Source organism: Elaeis guineensis, chromosome 14, assembly GCF_000442705.2.
Source record: "Elaeis guineensis isolate ETL-2024a chromosome 14, EG11, whole genome shotgun sequence".
Lineage (NCBI taxonomy): Eukaryota > Viridiplantae > Streptophyta > Magnoliopsida > Arecales > Arecaceae > Elaeis > Elaeis guineensis.
The window spans coordinates 68,715,011-68,735,873 of NC_026006.2; the positions used below are offsets into that span (position 1 = coordinate 68,715,011).

Below are 20,863 nucleotides of genomic sequence, written 5' to 3' on the forward strand. Positions count from 1 at the left end.
AAGTTATAATTTTTAGCGACGAAACTAAGACTTTCGTCGCAAAAAATAGCAACGAAATAAAAAATTTCGTCGCAATAAATGTTTTACTTTTTTGGGTTCACAAATTTTTTTGCGACGAAATTAATATTTCGTCGCTAAAATAAATTTTGGATAAAAAATAAAATTTTTATTAATTTTCCAAAAAAACCTGCTCAAATATAAATTATCTGATCAAACATATTTTAAATAAACAGTATGTTAACACAATAAAAATATTCTAAGTCAAAAGACCAATTTCAAATAACAAAAAGTTTCATAACCATCTTTGTCATATACAAAAATATAAGTCCATACATCATTTTAAATTTAAAATAAGTACAAACTAAGTATGATCTGACTCATTGGCCTCGTTCCCTCCTCCAGGCGTCGATCCCTGACCCGATACGTGTCGCGATGGTGGTGCAGAGGCGGCATCATGTGACTGTAGAGGTGCTAACTCAGAAGCATCAATACCGAGCCATCCCGCCACCGCAGCTACGATCCTCTCGAGCGTCTGACTACGATTCATCCAGTAACTAATCTGATCTTGCATCATGCTCATGGATGTCCTAACTGCCTCTGGCACCGATGCATCATCAGACCGGCCGGATGACGAACTGCGTGATTTTTTGGACCGCATGCTATGACCAGATCCTAGCTGCCGCCCGAGGATGGTATCCAAAATCGTATCATCTGTCATCAAACAAACCTGCTGCGATCCAGTATCACCATCAGATTCCACCTCCCTCGTCGCCTGTTCTCTCAATTCTAACATTTTTTCCTTCACAATAAACCAAATAAAATCATAATTTTTTTCCAAACTCTTTAAAAGTATTCAAAATGTAGAGTAATGATACTTACATGACGCTGCCTCGCCTCCTCGGTCACGAACTCGCCACTCTTGTTTTGATAGAATTTAGCATAGGCGTCGACTCCGGATAGTCCCTGTTCAAACAAAAAAAAAAGAAAAAAAAGATATCAAAATAATGTAAATATTTAATAAAAAGTTACAAAGTATGATTGCAAATGTAGTTACGTACCATCCTCTTCATTTTCTGTGCAAAAGAGGCACTTCCTTGCGTGTGAATAGAATCAATCTTGCTCCTATTCACCTTATTCGCCTCCGATCGTCGCTACAAAATACATACAATTATAACCAATAAAGGACATAACATAATTAAAAAAACTTGGAACACTAGACATACCTGAAATGCCTCACTTCCAAAATGCTCACATAACCACCGCCAATCGTCACTAGACCCAGCCCAATTTCTGTATGGCTGGGTCACAGGATCAATCCCCTTCACCTGCAGCTCATTGCAGTATTTATGAAGCCTACATCACCGATCTCTGTATCTATTTGCAGCCATTTTGAGAATACATGCCGTCACTTCTTCGTCAGTGCAATCCTCGAAGTCAATATTATCCTACACAGTAATCATACCAAAAGGCAAATACATGAAATTATTCATATAATAAAAAATTTATTTATATAACCAAAAATAATATGGATCATGTAATGATATGCAAGACATCCAAATTTAATTCTTACCCTGATGTGAGAGACTAGAGCATCACGGTATCGAGGAGCTACATGCTTGAAACTTTCAGCAGCCCACGGAAAATGATTCCACATATACAAACTGATCTCATTTGCGACGATACTAGCCTCTGTGCCAACCGGATGATCTCGAAATATATGTACCTTCGATTTTTCATTGTGTGTTTGCACATATTTTTCCAAAACAAGACCCCTACTAGGACCACTACAGCTGGTATGGTAAGTACCATGGTTTGGACCAGTATAGCTGCACGTACCAGTATGACGATTTTAGTATCCCAGAACCTATGGTTTCGCATCAGAACAGTATAGTATCATCCAATTCTGGTGGTTTTTCAATCCATGGTAAGGACCAGCAAAAAAGAATGACAAATCCTGAAGATGAGGCACTATTTTGCAATCATCAGTGCCAAGTGCCACTCGGTCATGCACATGAGAATGAAGTATTGAGGTCTTGAGGACTTAAACCTAACCTACTCATCCAAGACATCTTTCAACAACTATTCATGCATAAACCAGGAGAGCCTTAAATACCAAGGGTTTGCTTGGTTGCTAGGAAGCCGATGCAAAAGGGAAAATAGAATTTTACCATGGAAAAGAAAAGTTTTCTAGAGATACAAGCTTTCCAGCCGTCAGTTCTTGGTCGAAACAAATGAAAATCTAGACTTCTATCAGCCAATAAGTTTTTAAAACTTTTGTTACAGCCAACCAGATCCTAAAATAATCTGAATGTGAATTCCAAAAAACCCTCATGCTTCAGTATCATGGTGCTAAAATACAACTAAGTTCCGCCAAAATATTCATCATGAGCAAAATCTAACATCTACTACCACCTTAAAAAGGATGGGGTGGAAATCCGTTAAAGCTCATCAATTCAAAAGGTGTCGCAAAATCAATACCATTGGAATCAAATGGGCTGACTGTTTTAGTGGGTTTCTAAATTACAAGGAATAAGAGAACCCAGAAGAAACCAGCAAACGATGACTTTTAGTGCATCCAAATGCAAGCTAAAGCTATGTATCCCCATCCATGTAACAAACCAACATCTGTTTTAACCTGTTTAGAAGCTAAAAACTATTTTGACCTGTTTAGCCGAATGTCAATGTAGAAAATCAGAAGAGTCACAATAGCCTAGGTGGTAAGTCAAGTTCATCATTATAGATTATGAACTGCAAAAAAGCTATGTTCTTTAAGTTGGAATGCTCAACACTCCTTTTCCAATAGCATGGATATTTTCTTATTTTCATTGAATAGAGCAAGCTATCAAACCAACCATGCCTCCCTTAAACTTTCCATACATGTATCCTATCATCCACCTCCCTGGTAACTAATGGCAATAGAACATGAATAGGGCGTTAGGATTAACTAAGCCAATGACCGGAGCATAATAAAATGAGACAATCATCCAATCATTCCACAATCATCATCAGGAAAAACGTAAAATCAAGACAAATTCGTTACCCAATGTCCAATGCTAATCATCAATTATAAAACGAGATATCCCATTTGTTCCACAAGATGATTTATTTATGCCAAAATTAATACCCATTCCATTTCAGTACTTCTCCTAAATTTCCACGCAGAAAGAAACATGGAAAGAAAGAAAGATCCCACCTTTACCCTAAGCCGTCGATGCTGAAGCGATCATCCCGGTCTTCCTCGCGTAGGCGAAGATTCCCCCAGCCTCAATCACCGGCCCCGCATCTCCGATCGGCTTCAACCGGTACTCCTTCCCCGTGGTGTGGTTGGTCAGCCAGCGCTCGTCGAGATCTACGGTCACGATATCCCCGGTTGTGCATTCCTTCCATATAACCGTCTCCTCGGACTCCAAAGGGAACATCTCGCCGGTGGAGACGGAGTTCCGGAAAAAAATCCGGGCGTAGTACTCCGCGACGACGGCCCAGACACCGGCGACCCCGAGAGCGACGGGGGCGTGCTCGCGGGAGGAGCCGCAGCCGAAGTTGGCGCCGGCGATGACGATCGGGAAGGGGGTGGAAGCGGCGCCGGAGAGAACGAAGGGGACTGGGTAGGCGGAGGAGGGGAGGCCACAGAGGGCGAGAGAGCCGAGCTTTTGGTACTCGTCCGGCTTGGAGGGGACGAGGGTCAGGTGCTCCGCTGGGATGATCTGGTCGGTGTCGATGTTGTCACCGATGACGTAGCAGGGGCCGTGGAAGGTCGTTGGCGAGGGGGACGAGGGGGTGACGGCAGCGCGGGGAGCGGTGGAGAGGAGGGGCTCGGGGGGAGATCGGGAAAAGGAGGGGCATTTCGGGAAGGAGGGGCGGCTTGGGAATCGGAGATTGAAGGTGGAGGAGAGAGAGAGGATGGTGGCGGGGAGGGAGAGGACTTATCGGGAAGGACGACCGGCGACCGGGGAACGACGACTGTCGCCGGAGATCGGGGAAGGAGAAGATTTGGATGACCGAAGCGGAGATCGGGCCGGGAGGGAGATCAAGCGGATTTTTTCAATTAGGGCAGAATACCTTCGGTTTTATTTTTAATTAAAAAATATTTAGCGACGAAATAAATTCGTTGCTAAAAATAAATATTCTGTCGCGAAAATTTTTTTTTTTTGCAACAAAAATATTTTCGTCGCAAATGATTAATTTTTGGCAACGAAAATTTAATTTTGTCGCAAATGATCGGGAAATCAAGTTTCTCGCAACGAAACAAATATTTCATCGCTAAAAATTAAATTTTTGGCGACGTAACTATTTTCGTCGCAAAAAAAAAATAGCAACGAAAAATTTTTCAGTCGCCAAAAAAAAATTTTTTGCGATGAAAAAACTTTCGTCGCTAAAAATCAATTCTAGCAACGAAATTTAAATTTTCGTCGCAAAATATTCAAAATTTTTTTAATAAAATAAAATATAACGACGCAATAGTTTCGTCGCTAAATATAAATAAAATTGACCGCAAAAATCTTTTTTTTTAGCAACGAAAAATCAATTTCATCGTAAAAAATATAATTTTTTGGCGACAAAATTTTTTTTTATCGCAAAAAAAAAATTTTAACTATGAAAAAAAATATTTCGTCGCCAAAAAAATTGTTTTTTGCAACGAAAAAAAATTTCGTTGCTAAAAATGAACTTCTAGCAACAAAAAAAAAAAATTTCGTTGCAAAAGATATAACTTTTTGCAATGCAATTTTTTTCGTCGCAAATACCTAATTTTTGAGGACGAAATTTAAATTTCGTTGCAAAAGCCTACTTTTTTGCGACGAAAAATATTTCATCGCTAAAATTTCGTCGCAAAAAATCAAATTTCTTGTAGTGAACTCCAAGAATATTGCAGACTTTGTGATCTCCTATCAAAAAAAGTGAAATCCATAAGCTATTCTTGTCACGACCCGAACCCAACACCCGGGTCGGATACATGATGGCCGCACACTCCTTAGAGCAAGCCCTAAAGAATATGCAAGGCCAAATTAAATCATTACAATCTCATCAACCATAATATTTAATTTCAATAATAATTCATAAAATCTTGCATAATTATAATTTAAATTTCTTCAATTTTCTGATCAGATACTATGACACTCTATTTATCCTTCTGCTCACCCATAAATTCAAGCCATAGCCAATCTAAGTCATCCTGTAACTCTGAGAAGAAAAAGAAAGATGAAGGGGTATGAGCTTTACAGCCCAGTAAGAATTCCCATATCACACTGATATAGTAATATAGTCTGAAAATAAAGAATAGCAATAAAATATAAAATCTCATGTTCAATGTCCAGAATAATGCAAACATTCATAAATTTTCTGTCTTGTCAAAATAGATGCATCATCATATGTTAACAGGTAAAATACTTTTGTTCAACAATTGTTTCATGCCTTATCTTTCATTTCTCTTTTCATAATCACATGATTTTTAACATTTTCTTTCTGGCTCTGGACTATCCAAGTCTATACCTCAGTTATCATCCGGATCGAATCCACTTTAAAAAGTCTTTCAAGACTGTCCCAGGATGAGCTCCTGGCCGGCTGTCCCACGTACCAAAGCCCGTGAGAGGCTGTCCCAGGCATAAGCTCCTGGCGGGCTGTCCCAGGCATGAGCTCCTGGCCGGCTGATCCACCTGTAAGCCAGTGGGGGCTGTCCTAGGCATAAGCTCCTGGCGGGCTGTCCCAGGCATAAGCTCCTGACCGGCTGTTCCACATGACAAGGCTAGTCCATACCATATATCTCTTTCTTTTCATTTAATCATTATGTGTTGATTTCATCAAATCAATTCTGTCTTGCATTATGATCAATTCAGATATGTCATATCCATATAATCATGCCATCAATCTCTGATACATATATATTGACATAACATACCCATGCTCAAAATCAAATAACAGTATCTCAGATATAATAAATTCATCGATCTCAAATCCGACAATGCAAAACCAATAATGCAAGACCAACAGTAAAATAGCATATATATAATAGTGATCATGTACAGAGATTCTTACCTTTACCGGTGACTGATCCAAACACAGAAGTCAATGTTCTTCTTTGATTTATGAATTTCTCTAACAAGATATTCCACTCGATATCATATGCAGACAATCATCTCTTCATAACCCTGATCAATATAAAAATCACATATATGGAGAAAATTACCGATAATTGATCCTAATACACAAATCGAGGATCTCTCTTAGGATTAATCAAAATTAAAATTTATCTAAGTATCTGGATCCTCCACTGATCCATAAGACTTCTAGAGAGAAAAAATCCATGAAGAGAGAGAAAATTCTAGAGAGAGAAAGTGGAGAGAGAAATCTTCATATCCTTCCGATGAGGCACTCATGATCGAGATCATCAGAGGTCCTATCAGGGTGACTCAATATGAATCAAGTGTTACAATTTTGAATAGAATCGAACTGGGATCAGATCTACTGCACGAATTTCGGAGCAACCTCAGATCATCTTATTTTCATCTCAATTCTATCCTAGGGTCTATGATGAAATCAGAGAGAGAGGAAGACTCTAGAGAGACAAAATCCATAAAAAGAGAAAAAAGTCTAGAGAGAGAAAATAGAGAGAGAATCTAGAGAGAGAAATTGGAGAGAGAAGGTAGAGAGAGGAGAGAGAAAAGAGAGAGAAAGAAGAGAGAAAGGAGAGAGAGGAAAAATTCTCTCCTTCTTCTTATTTTATTTTATTTTATTTTTTATTTTTCTTTTTCCTTTTTCTTTTCTTTTCTTTTCTTTTTCCTTTTTCCTTTTTCTTTTCTTTTCTTCTTCTTCTTCTTTCTTCTTCTTCTTTCCTTTTCCCGCGGCCTCCCTTGGCTGAAACAGGGGAGGACCGTGAGGTCCCCCCCCGGTGGCTCGGGCTCCGACGAGGTGGCGGCCTGGCCGGAGATCCAACAACGGCCGGCGGCTCTTTTTTTTTCGAAAAACAGGGGATCCGTCCCCTTTCTTCAATAACTCCGACCATTGGCCGGTCGCCGGCGGCCAAGGCTTTCAGGGAAGGAAGAGAGATATATGGGAGTCCGGTCTCGGGGATGGGACGCCGCAACCGACGGCGCCGGTGGCCGAAAAAGAGAGGAAAAGGTCCGGCCGAAACAGAGCAAAACAGGATTCACTATTTTCAAAGATTTTCCGACGATCCTGACGGCCGGCGAGGAGTTTAAAAACAACATGGGAAGAAAGAGAAGAGAGAGAAGAAGAAAGATTGAACCCTTACCTGAACTCCGAGGGCTTCTTTGATCTTCAATTTTCGACGAACACGAGAAGAGGCTGCCGCGGCTTCTTCGAAAAAAAGGAGAGAAATCGAGCTCGAAGATCACCGGTGGAGGGTCTTGAGAGAGGGAGAGACTTATTTATAGGGGTCCCTAGAGTTCGGATGATCCTAGGACTCCCCTTTCATCCGGGATTCATCGGAGAAGAAGACTCCCTTCAGGAGTCTCCTTCCGCTCTGCTTTTTTTTTTTTTGTTTGGATTTTGGGCTTGATCCTGGGCCGGGATGTTACATTCTTCCCCCCTTCAAATAATTTCGTCCTCGAAATTAAGTTATGTTGTTTGAGATATATTTCAAAGTATGCATTCTTCATGTCATTCACAAACTTACGATAATGTCATATATTATTTATTTCTCATGATCTTGTTATAACAAAATTTATTTGAAATCTCAAACTCATCCCTTTTTATTGATTTCTCAACTTTTTGAAGAACTGTAATATTTTGGACTTATATTAATATACCACCATTATTTGTCTAATAGATTCCACTCAACTTCATAATTATCTCAGACTACCCTTGATAGAAAAATAAATAAACGTCAAACATCGATCACTCTTTACAATCATCGATTTCTTTCTTCACTTGATCTTTCAACAAATTTTATATGTAAACTCTCATCTTAAGAAAAAATCTCAATCTTCTATATCAGTTCGAGTAACAATATTAGATTTTTAAAAAAATATGAGATCTATGTCAGGACTTTCTAAGTTTGAACTAATATCAAAACTATCAAGCTATTAATAAACTTGAGATATCTAGAGTTTTTGGCATTATCTACAATGAAGCAAACTACTGACAAAATTATCCGGCTATGATCAGATTAGATCAAAATTTATAGTATCCTTTCATTATCAATAAAATCCTTCCTTATTTGCCACTAATGTATTCCATCATATTATCTTTTGATTTAAAGGATCAATATTTCTAATCAATTCAGACCATTACGCTTTTGCTGCGCACTCTGATCTCAACTTACCAAATTATATAAGTCTATCAAAGATAAAATAAATATCCTTATATGTTAGGTCAATCCAGGATAGATCCAACCTTCAAATTTCATATAAGACTTACAGCAAAATTTTAAGTTTCTTTATCTTTACTATCTTCGGGTATAGCATATAAAAATTAAATCTTGATCCACTTTCTATGTTTGAAATCATTGCATAAGTTTCATCACTTTTTCAAGAATCCAACATGTCTAAAATTAATTGGAGTTAATCTTAGATTTACCTTACAATCATTTAGATAATTTCTAAATCAATCTTCCTTTTTAAAAGAATTAATTCTAACTTGACAAACTAGAAGAACTCAAGCCAGCATCCTTAAGTAGAATCAACTTGATTATTTCTAATAGAGCTCCCTTTATCACAATCCTTAATATTAATCAATAAATCCATACAAAATCTTATTATCCATACAAAATCTTGTCCCTTGTATAAGTCATTCCAAATTTAATACTAGCAAGATATCTTATTTCAATTCAGAAATCCGAACTCTGACTTGAATAATTAATACACTCCACTATCTTCAACAATTAAAGAATCTAATCCAAAGATGAAAATATAAATTATTAAGAATTTTATCATAACCTGTATATCATATTCTGATAAAATAATTTTTTTTTTTTTAACAACAATATCAAAATACTTTTGGTCCACTTAGAAAAGTAAGCTTTTGACTTGAAATTCAATGCAACTTGAAAGATCAAAGAATCATATTCAGAATATGATATTTTGAGTAACCAAAGATTTCACCAAGATGTGTATCTCATATTCTCATAATAAAATTCAAGTATATTTTTTATTTAAAATTAAGTTTCATTTATGATCCTCTTGTAGGTTCAATACTCAAAAATATTTTTTTCTCATATGATGGAATTTTCTTCTTAGACCATACCCTAATTAACTTTCTTTTGATAAATCCAAAATTCATAACACATCAGACAATTATCATCAAAATTAGAAAAGTATCATGATCTTCAATCATATAAGTTTAACATTCCAAAATCATCTAGTATACTCAACATAACTTATCAATACCTCCCACTTCATTCCAAGGTCAACTCTTCTTATATTCAGGCCACCCTACTAATTGAAATCCAAGATATAACTCGTCAATTTTATTATAGATAACATATGCCACTTATGCATAAATTTCATCTTACTATCTATTGATTTGAAATCTAAATATTGAATTTTCTCTTTTATATCTATCATGTTCCTCGTGATCATAACCTAAGTTCAGATATCACTAGAATTACAATTCTGAATAATTATAACCTTAAACTCAAATACCACTTAAATCATATTTCCTAGTGATCATAACCTAAACTCTAATATCATTCTATCATATCTTTAATGATCAAAATCTTAAACTCCGATATTATCAATCATACTCTAGTGATTATAATCCCAAAGTTTTGATATCATTTATATGACAATCCCTAGTGACCTTAAACTTGGGTTCTAGTACTATTCTGTCATATCCTAATCACTTGTATCATTTGCTCCAAATAAACGTAACCTAAGCTCTAAGCTCGGATGTCACTCCGTCACATCCTATTGATCTTTACATAAAGTTTTAATATCACTTCATAATCTTAGGGATTTTAAACCTAAGCTCTGATATTATTCTGTCATATTCCAATCACTTATATCATAATCCCTAATGATCCTAACCTATGCTCTGATACCATTCTGTCACGATCCGAACCCAACATCCGGGTCGGATACGTGATGGCCGCACACTCCTTAGAGCAAGCCCTAAAGAATATGAAAGGCCAAATTAAATCATTACAATCTCATCAACCATAATATTTAATTTCAATAATAATTCATAAAATCTTGCATAATTATAATTTAAATTTCTTCAATTTTCTGATCAGATACTATGACACTCTATTTATCCTTCTGCTCACCCGTAAATCCAAGCCATAGCCAATCTAAGTCATCCTGTAACTCTGAGAAGAAAAAGAAAGATGAAGGGATATGAGCTTTACAGTCCAGTAAGAATTTTCATATCACACTGATATAGTAATATAGTCTGAAAATAAAGAATAACAATAAAATATAAAATCTCATGTTCAATGTCCAGAATAATGCAAACATTCATAAATTTTCTGTCTTGTCAAAATAGATGCATCATCATATGTTAACAGGTAAAACACTTTTGTTCAACAATTGTTTCATGCCTTATCTTTCATTTCTCTTTTCATAATCACATGATTTTTAACATTTTCTTTCTGGCTCTGGACTATCCAAGTCTATACCTCAGTTATCATCCGGATCGAATCCACTTTAAAAAGTCTTTCAAGACTGTCCCAGGATGAGCTCCTGGCCGGCTGTCCCACGTACCAAAGCCCGTGAGAGGCTGTCCCAGGCATAAGCTCCTGATGGACTGTCCCAGGCATGAGCTCCTGGCCGGCTGATCCACCTGTAAGCCAGTGGGGGCTGTCCCAGACATAAGCTCCTGGCGGGCTGTCCCAGGCATAAGCTCCTGGCCGGCTGTTCCACATGACAAGGCTAGTCCATACCATATATCTCTTTCTTTTCATTTAATCATTATGTGTTGATTTTATCAAATCAATTCTGTCTTGCATTATGATCAATTCAGATATGTCATATCCATATAATCATGCCATCAATCTCTGATACATATATATTGACATAACATACCCATGCTCAAAATCAAATAACAGTATCTCAGATATAATAAATTCATCGATCTCAAATCCGACAATGCAAAACCAATAATGCAAAACCAACAGTAAAATAGCATATATATAATAGTGATCATATATAGAGATTCTTACCTTTACCGGTGACTGATCCAAACACAGAAGTCAATGTTCTTCTTTGATTTATGAATTTCTCTAACAAGATATTCCACTCGATATCATATGCAGACAATCATCTCTTCATAACCCTGATCAATATAAAAATCACATATATGGAGAAAATTACCGATAATTGATCCTAATACACAAATCGAGGATCTCTCTTAGGATTAATCAAAATTAGGATTTATCTAAGTATCTGGATCCTCCACTGATCCATAAGACTTCTAGAGAGAAAAAATCCATGAAGAGAGAGAAAATTCTAGAGAGAGAAAGTAGAGAGAGAAAGTGGAGAGAGAAATCTTCATATCCTTTCGATGAGGCACTCATGATCGAGATCATCAGAGATCCTATCAGGGTGACTCAATATGAATCAAGTGTTACAATTTTGAATAGAATCGGACTGGGATCAGATCTACTACACGAATTTCGGAGCAACCTCAGATCATCTTATTTTCGTCTCAATTCTATCCTAGGGTCTGTGATGAAATCAAAGAGAGAGGAAGACTCTAGAGAGACAAAATCCATAAAAAGAGAAAAAAGTCTAGAGAGAGAAAATAGGGAGAGAATCTAGAGAGAGAAACTGGAGAGAGAAGGTAGAGAGAGGAGAGAGAAAAGAGAGAGAAAGAAGAGAGAAAGGAGAGAGAGGAAAAATTCTCTCCTTCTTCTTCTTATTTTATTTTATTTTATTTTATTTTATTTTATTTTTTATTTTTCTTTTGCCTTTTTCTTTTCTTTTCTTTTCTTTTCCTTTTTCCTTTTTCTTTTCTTTTCTTCTTCTTCTTCTTTCTTCTTCTTCTTTCCTTTTCCCGCGGCCTCCCTTGGCTGAAACAGGGGAGGACCGTGAGGTCCCCCTCTGGTGGCTCGGGCTCCGGCGGGATGGCGGCCTGGCCGGAGATCCAACAACGGCCGGCGGCTCTTTTTTTTTTTTTCGAAAAACAGGGGATCCGTCCCCTTTCTTCAATAACTTCGACCATTGGCTGGTCGCCGGCGGCCAAGGCTTTCAGGGAAGGAAGAGAGACATATGGGAGTCCGGTCTCGGGGATGGGACGCCGCAACCGGCGGCGCCGGTGGCCGGAAAAGAGAAGAAAAGGTCCGGCCGAAACAGAGCAAAACAGGATTCACTATTTTCAAGGATTTTCCGACGATCCTGACGGCCGGCGAGGAGTTTAAAAACATGGGAAGAAAGAGAAGAGAGAGAGGAAGAAAGATTGAACCCTTACCTGAACTCCGAGGGCTTCTTTGATCTTCAATTTCCGACGAACACGAGAAGAGGCTGCCGCGGCTTCTTCGGAGAAAAGGAGAGAAATCGAGCTCGAAGATCACCGGTGGAGGGTCTTGAGAGAGGGAGAGACTTATTTATAGGGGTCCCTAGAGTTCGGGTGATCCTAGGACTCCCCTTTCATCCGAGATTCACCGAAGAAGAAGACTCCCTTCGGGAGTCTCCTTCCGCTCTGTTTTTTTTTTTTTTTTTTTGTTTGGGTTTTGGGCTTGATCCTGGGCCGGGATGTTACATTATACCATTCTGTCACGCCCCGAACCCAACACCCGGGTCGGATACGTGATGGCCGCACACTCCTTAGAGCAAGCCCTAAAGAATATGCAAGGCCAAATTAAATCATTACAATCTTATCAACCATAATATTTAATTTCAATAATAATTCATAAAACTTGCATAATTACAATTAACATTCCTTCAATCCTTTGATCAAGTATCAACGGTACTCTATCTATGCATCCACTCACTCACAAATCCATACCATAGCCAACCATGGACATCTTGTAACTCTGAGAAGAAAAGAAAGATAAAGGGGTGTGAGCTTTACAGCCCAGTAAGAATTTCCATATCACACTGATATAGTAATATAGTCTGAAAATAAAAAATAGCAATAAAATATAAAATCTCATGTTCAATGTCCAGAATAATGCAAACATTCATAAATTTGCTGTTTTGTCAAAATAGATGCATCATCATATGTTAACAGGTGAAACACTTTTGTTCAACAATTGTTTCATGCCTTATCTTTCATTTCTCTTTTCATAATCACATGATTTTTAACATTTTCTTTCTGGCTCTGGACTATCCAAGTCCATACCTCAGTCATCATCCGGATCGAATCCATTTAAAAAGTCTTTCAAGACTATCCCAGGATGAGCTCCTGGCCGGCTGTTCCACGTACCAAAGCCCGTGAGAGGCTGTCCCAGGCATAAGCTCCTAGCGGGCTGTCAGGCATGAGCTCCTGGCCGGCTGATCCACCTGTAAGCCAGTGGGGGCTGTCCCAGGCATAAGCTCCTGGCCGACTGTTCCACATGACAAGGCTAGTCCATACCATATATCTCTTTCTTTTCATTTAATCATTATGTGTTGATTTCATCAAATCAATTCTGTCTTGCATTATGATCAATTCAGATATGTCATATCCATATAATCATGCCATCAATCTCTGATACATATATATTGACATAACATACCCATGCTCAAAATCAAATAATAGTATCTCAGATATAATAAATTCATCGATCTCAAATCCGACAATGCAAAACCAATAATGCAAGACCAACAGTAAAATAGCATATATATAATAGTGATCATGTACAGAGATTCTTACCTTTACCGGTGACTGATCCAAACACAGAAGTCAATGTTCTTCTTTGATTTATGAATTTCTCTAACAAGATATTCCACTCGATATCATATGCAGACAATCATCTCTTCATAACCCTGATCAATATAAAAATCACATATATGGAGAAAATTACCGATAATTGATCCTAATACACAAATCGAGGATCTCTCTTAGGATTAATCAAAATTAGGATTTATCTAAGTATCTGGATCCTCCACTGATCCATAAGACTTCTAGAAAGAAAAAATCCATGAAGAGAGAGAAAATTCTAGAGAGAGAAAGTAGAGAGAGAAAGTGGAGAGAGAAATTTTCATATCCTTCCGATGAGGCACTCATGATCGAGATCATCAGAGGTCCTATCAGGGTGACTCAATATGAATCAAGTGTTACAATTTTGAATAGAATCGGACTGGGATCAGATCTACTGCACGAATTTCGGAGCAACCTCAGATCATCTTATTTTCATCTCAATTCTATCCTAGGATCTGTGATGAAATCAGAGAGAGAGGAAGACTCTAGAGAGACAAAATCCATAAAAAGAGAAAAAAGTCTAGAGAGAGAAAATAGAGAGAGAATCTAGAGAGAGAAACTGGAGAGAGAAGGTAGAGAGAGGAGAGAGAAAAGATAGAAAGGAGAGAGAGGAAAAATTCTCTCCTTCTTCTTCTTATTTTATTTTATTTTATTTTTTATTTTCCTTTTTCCTTTTTCTTTTCTTTTCTTTTCTTTTTCCTTTTTCCTTTTTCTTTTCTTTTCTTTTCTTTTTCCTTTTTCCTTTTTCCTTTTTCTTTTCTTTTCTTCTTCTTCTTCTTTCTTCTTCTTCTTTCCTTTTCCCGCGGCCTCCCTTGGCTGAAACAGGGGAGGACCGTGAGGTCCCCCCCCGGTGGCTCGGGCTCCAACGGGGTGACGGCCTGGCTGGAGATCCAACAACGGCCGGCGGCTCTTTTTTTTTTTTGAAAAACAGGAGATCCGTCCCCTTTCTTCAATAACTCCGACCATTGGCCGGTCGCCGGCGGCCAAGGCTTTCAGGGAAGGAAGAGAGACATATGGGAGTCCGGTCTCGGGGATGGGACGCCGCAACCGGCGGCGCCGGTGGCCGGAAAAGAGAGGAAAAGGTCCGGTCGAAACAGAACAAAACAGGATTCACTATTTTCAAGGATTTTCCGACGATCCTGACGGCCGGCGAGGAGTTTAAAAACATGGGAAGAAAGAGAAGAGAGAGAGGAAGAAAGATTGAACCCTTACCTGAACTCCGGGGGCTTCTTTGATCTTCAATTTCCGACGAACACGAGAAGAGGCTACCGCGGCTTCTTCGGAGAAAAGGAGAGAAATCGAGCTCGAAGATCACCGGTGGAGGGTCTTGAGAGAGGGAGAGACTTATTTATAGGGGTCCCTAGAGTTCGGGTGATCCTAGGACTCCCCTTTCATCCGGGATTCACCGGAGAAGAAGACTCCCTTCGGGAGTCTCCTTCCGCTCTGTTTTTTTTTTTTGTTTGGGTTTTGGGCTTGATCCTGGGCCGGGATGTTACAATTCTATAGAAAAATCTTCAAAAGATATCCAGTCAAAAAAGCTAATTCACATCTTTTTCTTGAAGTCGATATCTTATATCGCCTCATTGTAGGTTTTGGGATTATCTCTATGTTCTCCATCTCCCATGAGAAACTATTTTCTCTACATCCTCTGTTAAGCATACCCAAGTACCTTTCAAGAGGATTGAAGTTCCTACTATATGTACGAGGTGGAGAAGGAATGTACGTCTACTGGCTCATCATGAATAGATTCTTTAAGTCCTACCGCTCATTGCTTTTTAGAGATACTCTCTTTGAGCTTAACTTTCTTCCCATTGCTTCATCTTGGTTAAATAATTTTTCAAGAAGATAGCATATCGGATTACAATCACATTATAATCTTTTCAAAAAGTAATATCCCAAACTCTTTTGAGACATACTTTAATTCTATGAAACTATTCTCTCTCAACTTGTTCCTACCACACTGTATGAGATATGATATGGTGAGAACTGAATCTTGGTTATTTCAAGATCCAAGGATGTCCAGCTGTGTTTAGGACAGCACCGTGAATGATACCATTGGGGGGGAGGGGACGGTGATAGGGAGCGGGGCGGAGGAGGAGGATGGGGAGGCATGTGGCAGCGGGGAGGCGGTGATGGTGGCCAGGAGAAACAATGAAGAAGAAAAAAATTATTTAAAAAATAATAAAATATTATTTTTAAAATAATAAAATATAAAATTGATGGTGGTATAATGTCTTAAATGTCCTTTATGATAAAATAATATTAATGGAATACCATAGCAAAACTTTGTTTATATAAACCATTCACGATGGATTACTGGATAAATGCTCTTAAGCCTTTTGTATCCTTTACCGCTACTCTGCTGCTCTCACGTCTCCACTAATTTTTGAGAGTCTATTTAACTTAGGCATTAAAAATTTTTCATCAAACATACTTTAGCAAGAGGATTTTTTGTCTTTGATATTTCAAATCAGATCCAGCATAAGCGAAGGCCCAAATATGATCTCCTCATCCAACATCATCTTAGGAGTGGTGATTATCGAAGCCATCACTGCTGAGCACGGTAGCAACCATATTGCCATCGTGGAGATACATTGCAATCTTTAGCCTACCCTTATGGTTTGAGCAGCCGATCCAAGCACTCTAGTAGCTCAGCCAGTTTAGTGCCTTGGTCGGGCTCTAGCATCAACATTATCTTAATAAAAGGACTTAAACTTTCTAATAACATAAGAATATTAGAAAAATAACTAAAGCTACAAAAAAAAAAAAAAAAAATACCAATAATTGGAGGTAGAGAACAACTAAGAGCTCGATTACATGGAGTAAAATAATTGAGTACAGATATAAATTTCCAAGATAGATTTGTCATCATGCTAGAGAATATGAGACGTAAAATTCATGGACGATTCTATGGGGCTCATCGTAGTTGCAGGTAGTCAAAGATGTGTTGGAGATTTCTTTAATCATTATTAGGTTTACCTTTTTCAAGCTGATAATTGCATATAATGACCTTCATAAAATTGATAAAAATGACCATGTTCAGTTCCTGGAATTGAACGATGGCGTGCTTTGCCCACGTGTTTGACTCTAATGACATGCGCACCAGTCCACTTTAAGTATTCTATGGAGATTCTATGCTCATGCGGCTTTATCCTACCTCATCTAGATAAAGTCTGAGATTTAATTAGCCTTATCATTAAATTAATCTTTTGGTACATCGTGCAGCTTTATCGACCCATTAAGGAATTGTTTCTCCTAATATGCATGACCTTGGCTCAAATTTACTATTATTTTAAGTTTTTGATCCATCCGACATACCTAAGAAATTTGTTGATCATCCATATCCTTAACACCACTACTGCTTGACTGCAGGTGTAATATCTCATGCCAACACTTCAAATGACATGTTTGAATCATTGGTGTATGATCCAATTGGATCTTTTCTGTTTTACTCAATTGAGCTCCTTCACCATCTATTTTCATGTTTTGAGCGTCGCCGTTAGAGGCATTAGCGCTGGTCACGCGGAATCGAGCGGGAATTGAGCAGAAGTTGCATGTAAAATATTCATGACGCAGATACGACACACCTCTTTGATCGAGACGTTCGTGGTAGCGCATTTCATGGTAACTGTAGCTTCCAAAACATTGAAAAAGACTTTGACCGGTCCACTACGTTGTCACGCGTGACACCAGACCTGCAATGCGCTGTCAAAAGCAGGAGCTTCAGTTTCATACCTATGATGGCGATGTTAGACCATGGGGACGGGACGACCACGGAAACAACGATAATTACCATGTACGTATATCATAAAAAAAATCACTCCAACATTCACCCAACAAAAAAAAAAAAAAAAAAGCCTTCGATACATCTGTGGAAAAAAATCCAATCTAATACGTTTGTTTTGTAATATCCTCGGTCTCCGCAAATGAAACGAATAAAGCACATGCTCGTCTACGAAGCTTCGTACTATCTGAATTAAAATAATTTTTATCAAACAATAATTTTATATAAATAATTTTTTTAAATAACTTTATCATTATTATTATTTGATTTAGGAAGTAGTCGACAGCCAGAGATCATCCTCTTATTCAGATATTTGTATTTTTTTTATCATATTACTGTAGTTAAATTCAACATATTTACCGAAAGATTAATACTACAGCAGACTAGATGGTAATTTTTATTGCTGACCATTTTGATGAATAGATTTGAAGATAAGATAGAATTATCTGCTGATTTTATAAATTTTTTGTACTTTAATTTTTTGAGTTGCCTCACACCTAACTGATGTAATGATTTGTTTGTATCGAAAAATAATAATAATAATAACAAAGCAGATGCCTATCCGGCTTTTTCAATTCGTATTCATGGAAACTACATAAAATAATCATTCCAACGTTCACCCTCCAAAAAAAAAAAAAAAAAAGCAAAATCACTTAACACATCTATAGAAAAAAAAAAATCTAATACGTTTATTTTCTAACATCTTCCATCTCTTTCCTGTCTGGCTTTTCCAACCCATACTGATGGAAACTGTGTGTATCATAAAAAAAATCACTCCAACATTCATCCGACAAAAAAAAAAAAAAACTCCAACACATCTACAGAAAAAGAAACAACTAATACGGTTATTTTCTAACATCTTCCGTCTCGAAAGCCTCTGAAACTATGCAGATGAAACGGGAAAAAGAGATGCCTATCCGGCTTCCCAACCCATACTCATGGAAACCGTGTGTATCATAAAAAAATCACTCCAACATTCACCCAACAAAAGAAAAAAATCACTCCAACACATCTTAAAAAAAATTAATCTAATACATCTATTTTCTAACATCTTCCGTCTCCACAGCCTCTGAAACCATGCAGACGAAACGAGCAAACTCTATCCGGCTTTTCCAACCCATACTGATGGAAACCGTGTGTATGTATAACGAGAAAACCAACCCAGCAAGGGGAATGGGTAAACACATTCCATGTCCTAAACATGAATCCAGGGATGTTTTTATCATCATCAAAAAAAAAAAAAAAAAAAAAAAAAAACGAATCCAGGAACGTTTTTACCAATTCCCAAGGCCCTAACGAATTCCTAAATCCCCATGACTGTTCAGCATCTTCTTCTGAACTTGATTCTTAATCATGTTCGAAACCTCAAAGAGTCGAACCGCCGTTCCTCGTACCAACAAACGCAGCTCAACCCGACCAGCACCTCCACGATCGCCGCCTCCGCCTTCTCCTTGTCGGAGAAATGCAGAGTCTGCAGCAGCAGCGCCCTCGGCTTCGCGTCGAACCGCTGCTGCCGGTCCATGGTCCGCTCCTCCTGCCACCTCAAAGTATCGTGCGCCACCGGCCCCAGCCACCCAAGAATTCGCCCCACCACCTCCTTCCACCCCTTCGCCAGCCGCTCGTCCACCACTCCCCCGTCCTTCCTCCAACACTCCCTCAGCTTCGCCCTCACTGTCCCCCGCATCCCCGCAGGCAGCAGCCCATACAGCTCCTCCCTCACGGCCGCCTCCTCCCCGGCCTGCTCCCTGTCCACCGGCCCATCGCCGCTGGCTCTCAGTAGATGCAGCCTCTCTGCCAATACGATCACGTTCGCATAACGTTGCGCCAGGCTCGATCCTCCGACCGTGCTCGGAGGCGCTTCCAATTGCTTGCCCCAGTCGGTACCAGACTTTGCAATCGCTTCCCTTGTTCTTAATATCGGAGCCGAGTTTCTGATGTTTGATTCCCTTGGTATTGGTCTTTCCATCAAACCGGACGATGCTTGCTGGGGAATATCGGATAGGTTCGGGGTCTGAGACCGGAACGGTTGTTTGGAAGTCCCGGCACGAACTGGCCGAACACGGCGCAAATCCTGGCGAAGATTGAGACGGCGGCTTTGGCCATGCGGTCCACCACCTTGTCCTGACTCTGGTTCCAGAGCGACGCCTCCTTGAGCCGCCGGACTCTCTGACGCTGCGACTTGATCTCAAGCCGGAGCGGATCGGAGGCGATATGTTTCTGCATCGGTATCAGCCCGCTGTACCGCCTCCACTGCTGCTCCATCTTCCGCTCCGACGCCTCCAATTCTGACAGCAGCTCCAACTCCGCGTACAATCTCGCCGTCGTCGTGACGAGGCGAGCCATCTTTCTGATCTGTTTCTCGACCACCTTCGGACTGGAACCCAGCCTGAGACGGTCTAAATCGGCGATGGTCTCGCCGGCCTTGAGGTCGGCGTAGATGCTGGCGAAGCCTCTCGGGAGGCCCCCGCGACGCCGGGCGTCGAGGCGGGAGATGGCGGCGGCGGCGCGGTCGAGATCGTCCATCAATTCGGCGCAGGCGAGGCGGAAGAGGAGGAACTGGTCGGTGGAGTTGAGGTAGGCCACCCCCGGGGACCGCATGGTATGGGACCGGAGGCAAAGGACCTCCGGCTCGCATAGGGCGCAGTGGAGGGAGATGAGGCGGGCCATGGTGGCCGCGGCCTCGAAGGCGAGAATCCCGACAACGCCCGGGGTGTCGTCCGGTCGGAGGCCGCGGTCAGAGCCGGTGCCGGCGCCGACCCGGGCCCGCAGATCGGCGAACCACGCCTTGGCGACGACCATTAATGGAACGGACGCGAGTGATCCACGGTTTGTTTTCCGTTGCTTCGTTCTTTCTTGGTGAGATAAGAGATTGATCGACGGGGTTGGTTGTTATGAAATTATTGGTGTGGATTTAGTGGGGACTTATGGAGGCGGGAGACAGGGTATTATTTGAGGGAAGTGGGGGGGAGTTGGGGGGCACCATTTCCGCGAGGTTTCTCGGCGACGCGGTTGCAAACATCTGATGGGAACAAGCGAGCGAAGAAATGGAAGTCGTCGCAGATAAGGGGGAATTGCGGGCGTTTACCGCCGCGTAGGATGAAGTCGTCGGCACCGAACAAACATTTGATTGGCGCCCAGCTTGAGCGGCGGGCAACGACAACAACAAAAAATATATATATATATATATATTATAGCTAGGCTAGACGAGGGCCGCGTCAGTCCATCTGATGAACTCTTGTGAGTGTTTTAGATTTTTGTTGACACGTGTATCGTTGGATCTCGACC

At 39.9% G+C, this 20,863-nt stretch overlaps 2 protein-coding genes and 1 pseudogene across 3 annotated transcripts; all 3 read right to left on the bottom strand.

The window, feature by feature from the left end:
* Nucleotides 1–344: 344 nt before the first annotated feature.
* LOC140853836 (uncharacterized) lies at nucleotides 345–3,331 on the bottom strand. Of its 2 annotated transcripts, XM_073248925.1 has the most exons (5): nucleotides 1,571–2,861; nucleotides 1,224–1,445; nucleotides 1,059–1,151; nucleotides 880–963; nucleotides 345–799 (listed from the first exon to the last, which is right to left on the bottom strand). In XM_073248925.1, the coding sequence occupies exons 3-5, from the start codon at nucleotides 1,068–1,070 to the stop codon at nucleotides 362–364; spliced, it is 534 nt and encodes a 177-aa protein (XP_073105026.1). In that variant the 5' UTR covers nucleotides 1,071–1,151; nucleotides 1,224–1,445; nucleotides 1,571–2,861; the 3' UTR covers nucleotides 345–361. The 2 variants fall into 2 exon arrangements, with proteins under 2 accessions (XP_073105026.1, XP_073105027.1); XM_073248926.1 differs by lacking the exons at nucleotides 1,224–1,445; nucleotides 1,571–2,861 and adding an exon at nucleotides 3,194–3,331.
* On the bottom strand, nucleotides 3,006–17,590 carry LOC140853673 (3-isopropylmalate dehydratase small subunit 1-like). The gene is made up of 2 exons (XM_073248327.1): nucleotides 17,530–17,590; nucleotides 3,006–3,922 (listed from the first exon to the last, which is right to left on the bottom strand). The coding sequence occupies exons 1-2, from the start codon at nucleotides 17,588–17,590 to the stop codon at nucleotides 3,201–3,203; spliced, it is 783 nt and encodes a 260-aa protein (XP_073104428.1). The 3' UTR covers nucleotides 3,006–3,200.
* Nucleotides 17,591–18,568: 978 nt separating this feature from the next.
* Nucleotides 18,569–20,516, bottom strand: LOC105056904 (protein PSK SIMULATOR 1-like; annotated as a pseudogene).
* Between the last annotated feature and the right edge of the window lie 347 nt (nucleotides 20,517–20,863).

What these genes read in the sequence shown, in the direction of transcription:
- LOC140853836 (XM_073248926.1), bottom strand. An exon ending in AGGAGGCGAGGCAGCGTCAT is followed by an intron (nt 800 to 879) that starts GTAAGTATCATT and finishes TTTATTGTGAAG; the next exon opens with GAAAAAATGTTAGAATTGAG.
- LOC140853673 (XM_073248327.1), bottom strand. Translation starts at nt 17,590, where the DNA reads ATGGTAATTATCGTTGTTTCCGTGGTCGTCCCGTCCCCATGGTCTAAC. An exon ending in GTCTAACATCGCCATCATAG is followed by an intron (nt 3,923 to 17,529) that starts GTATGAAACTGA and finishes CTTCCCGATAAG; the next exon opens with TCCTCTCCCTCCCCGCCACC.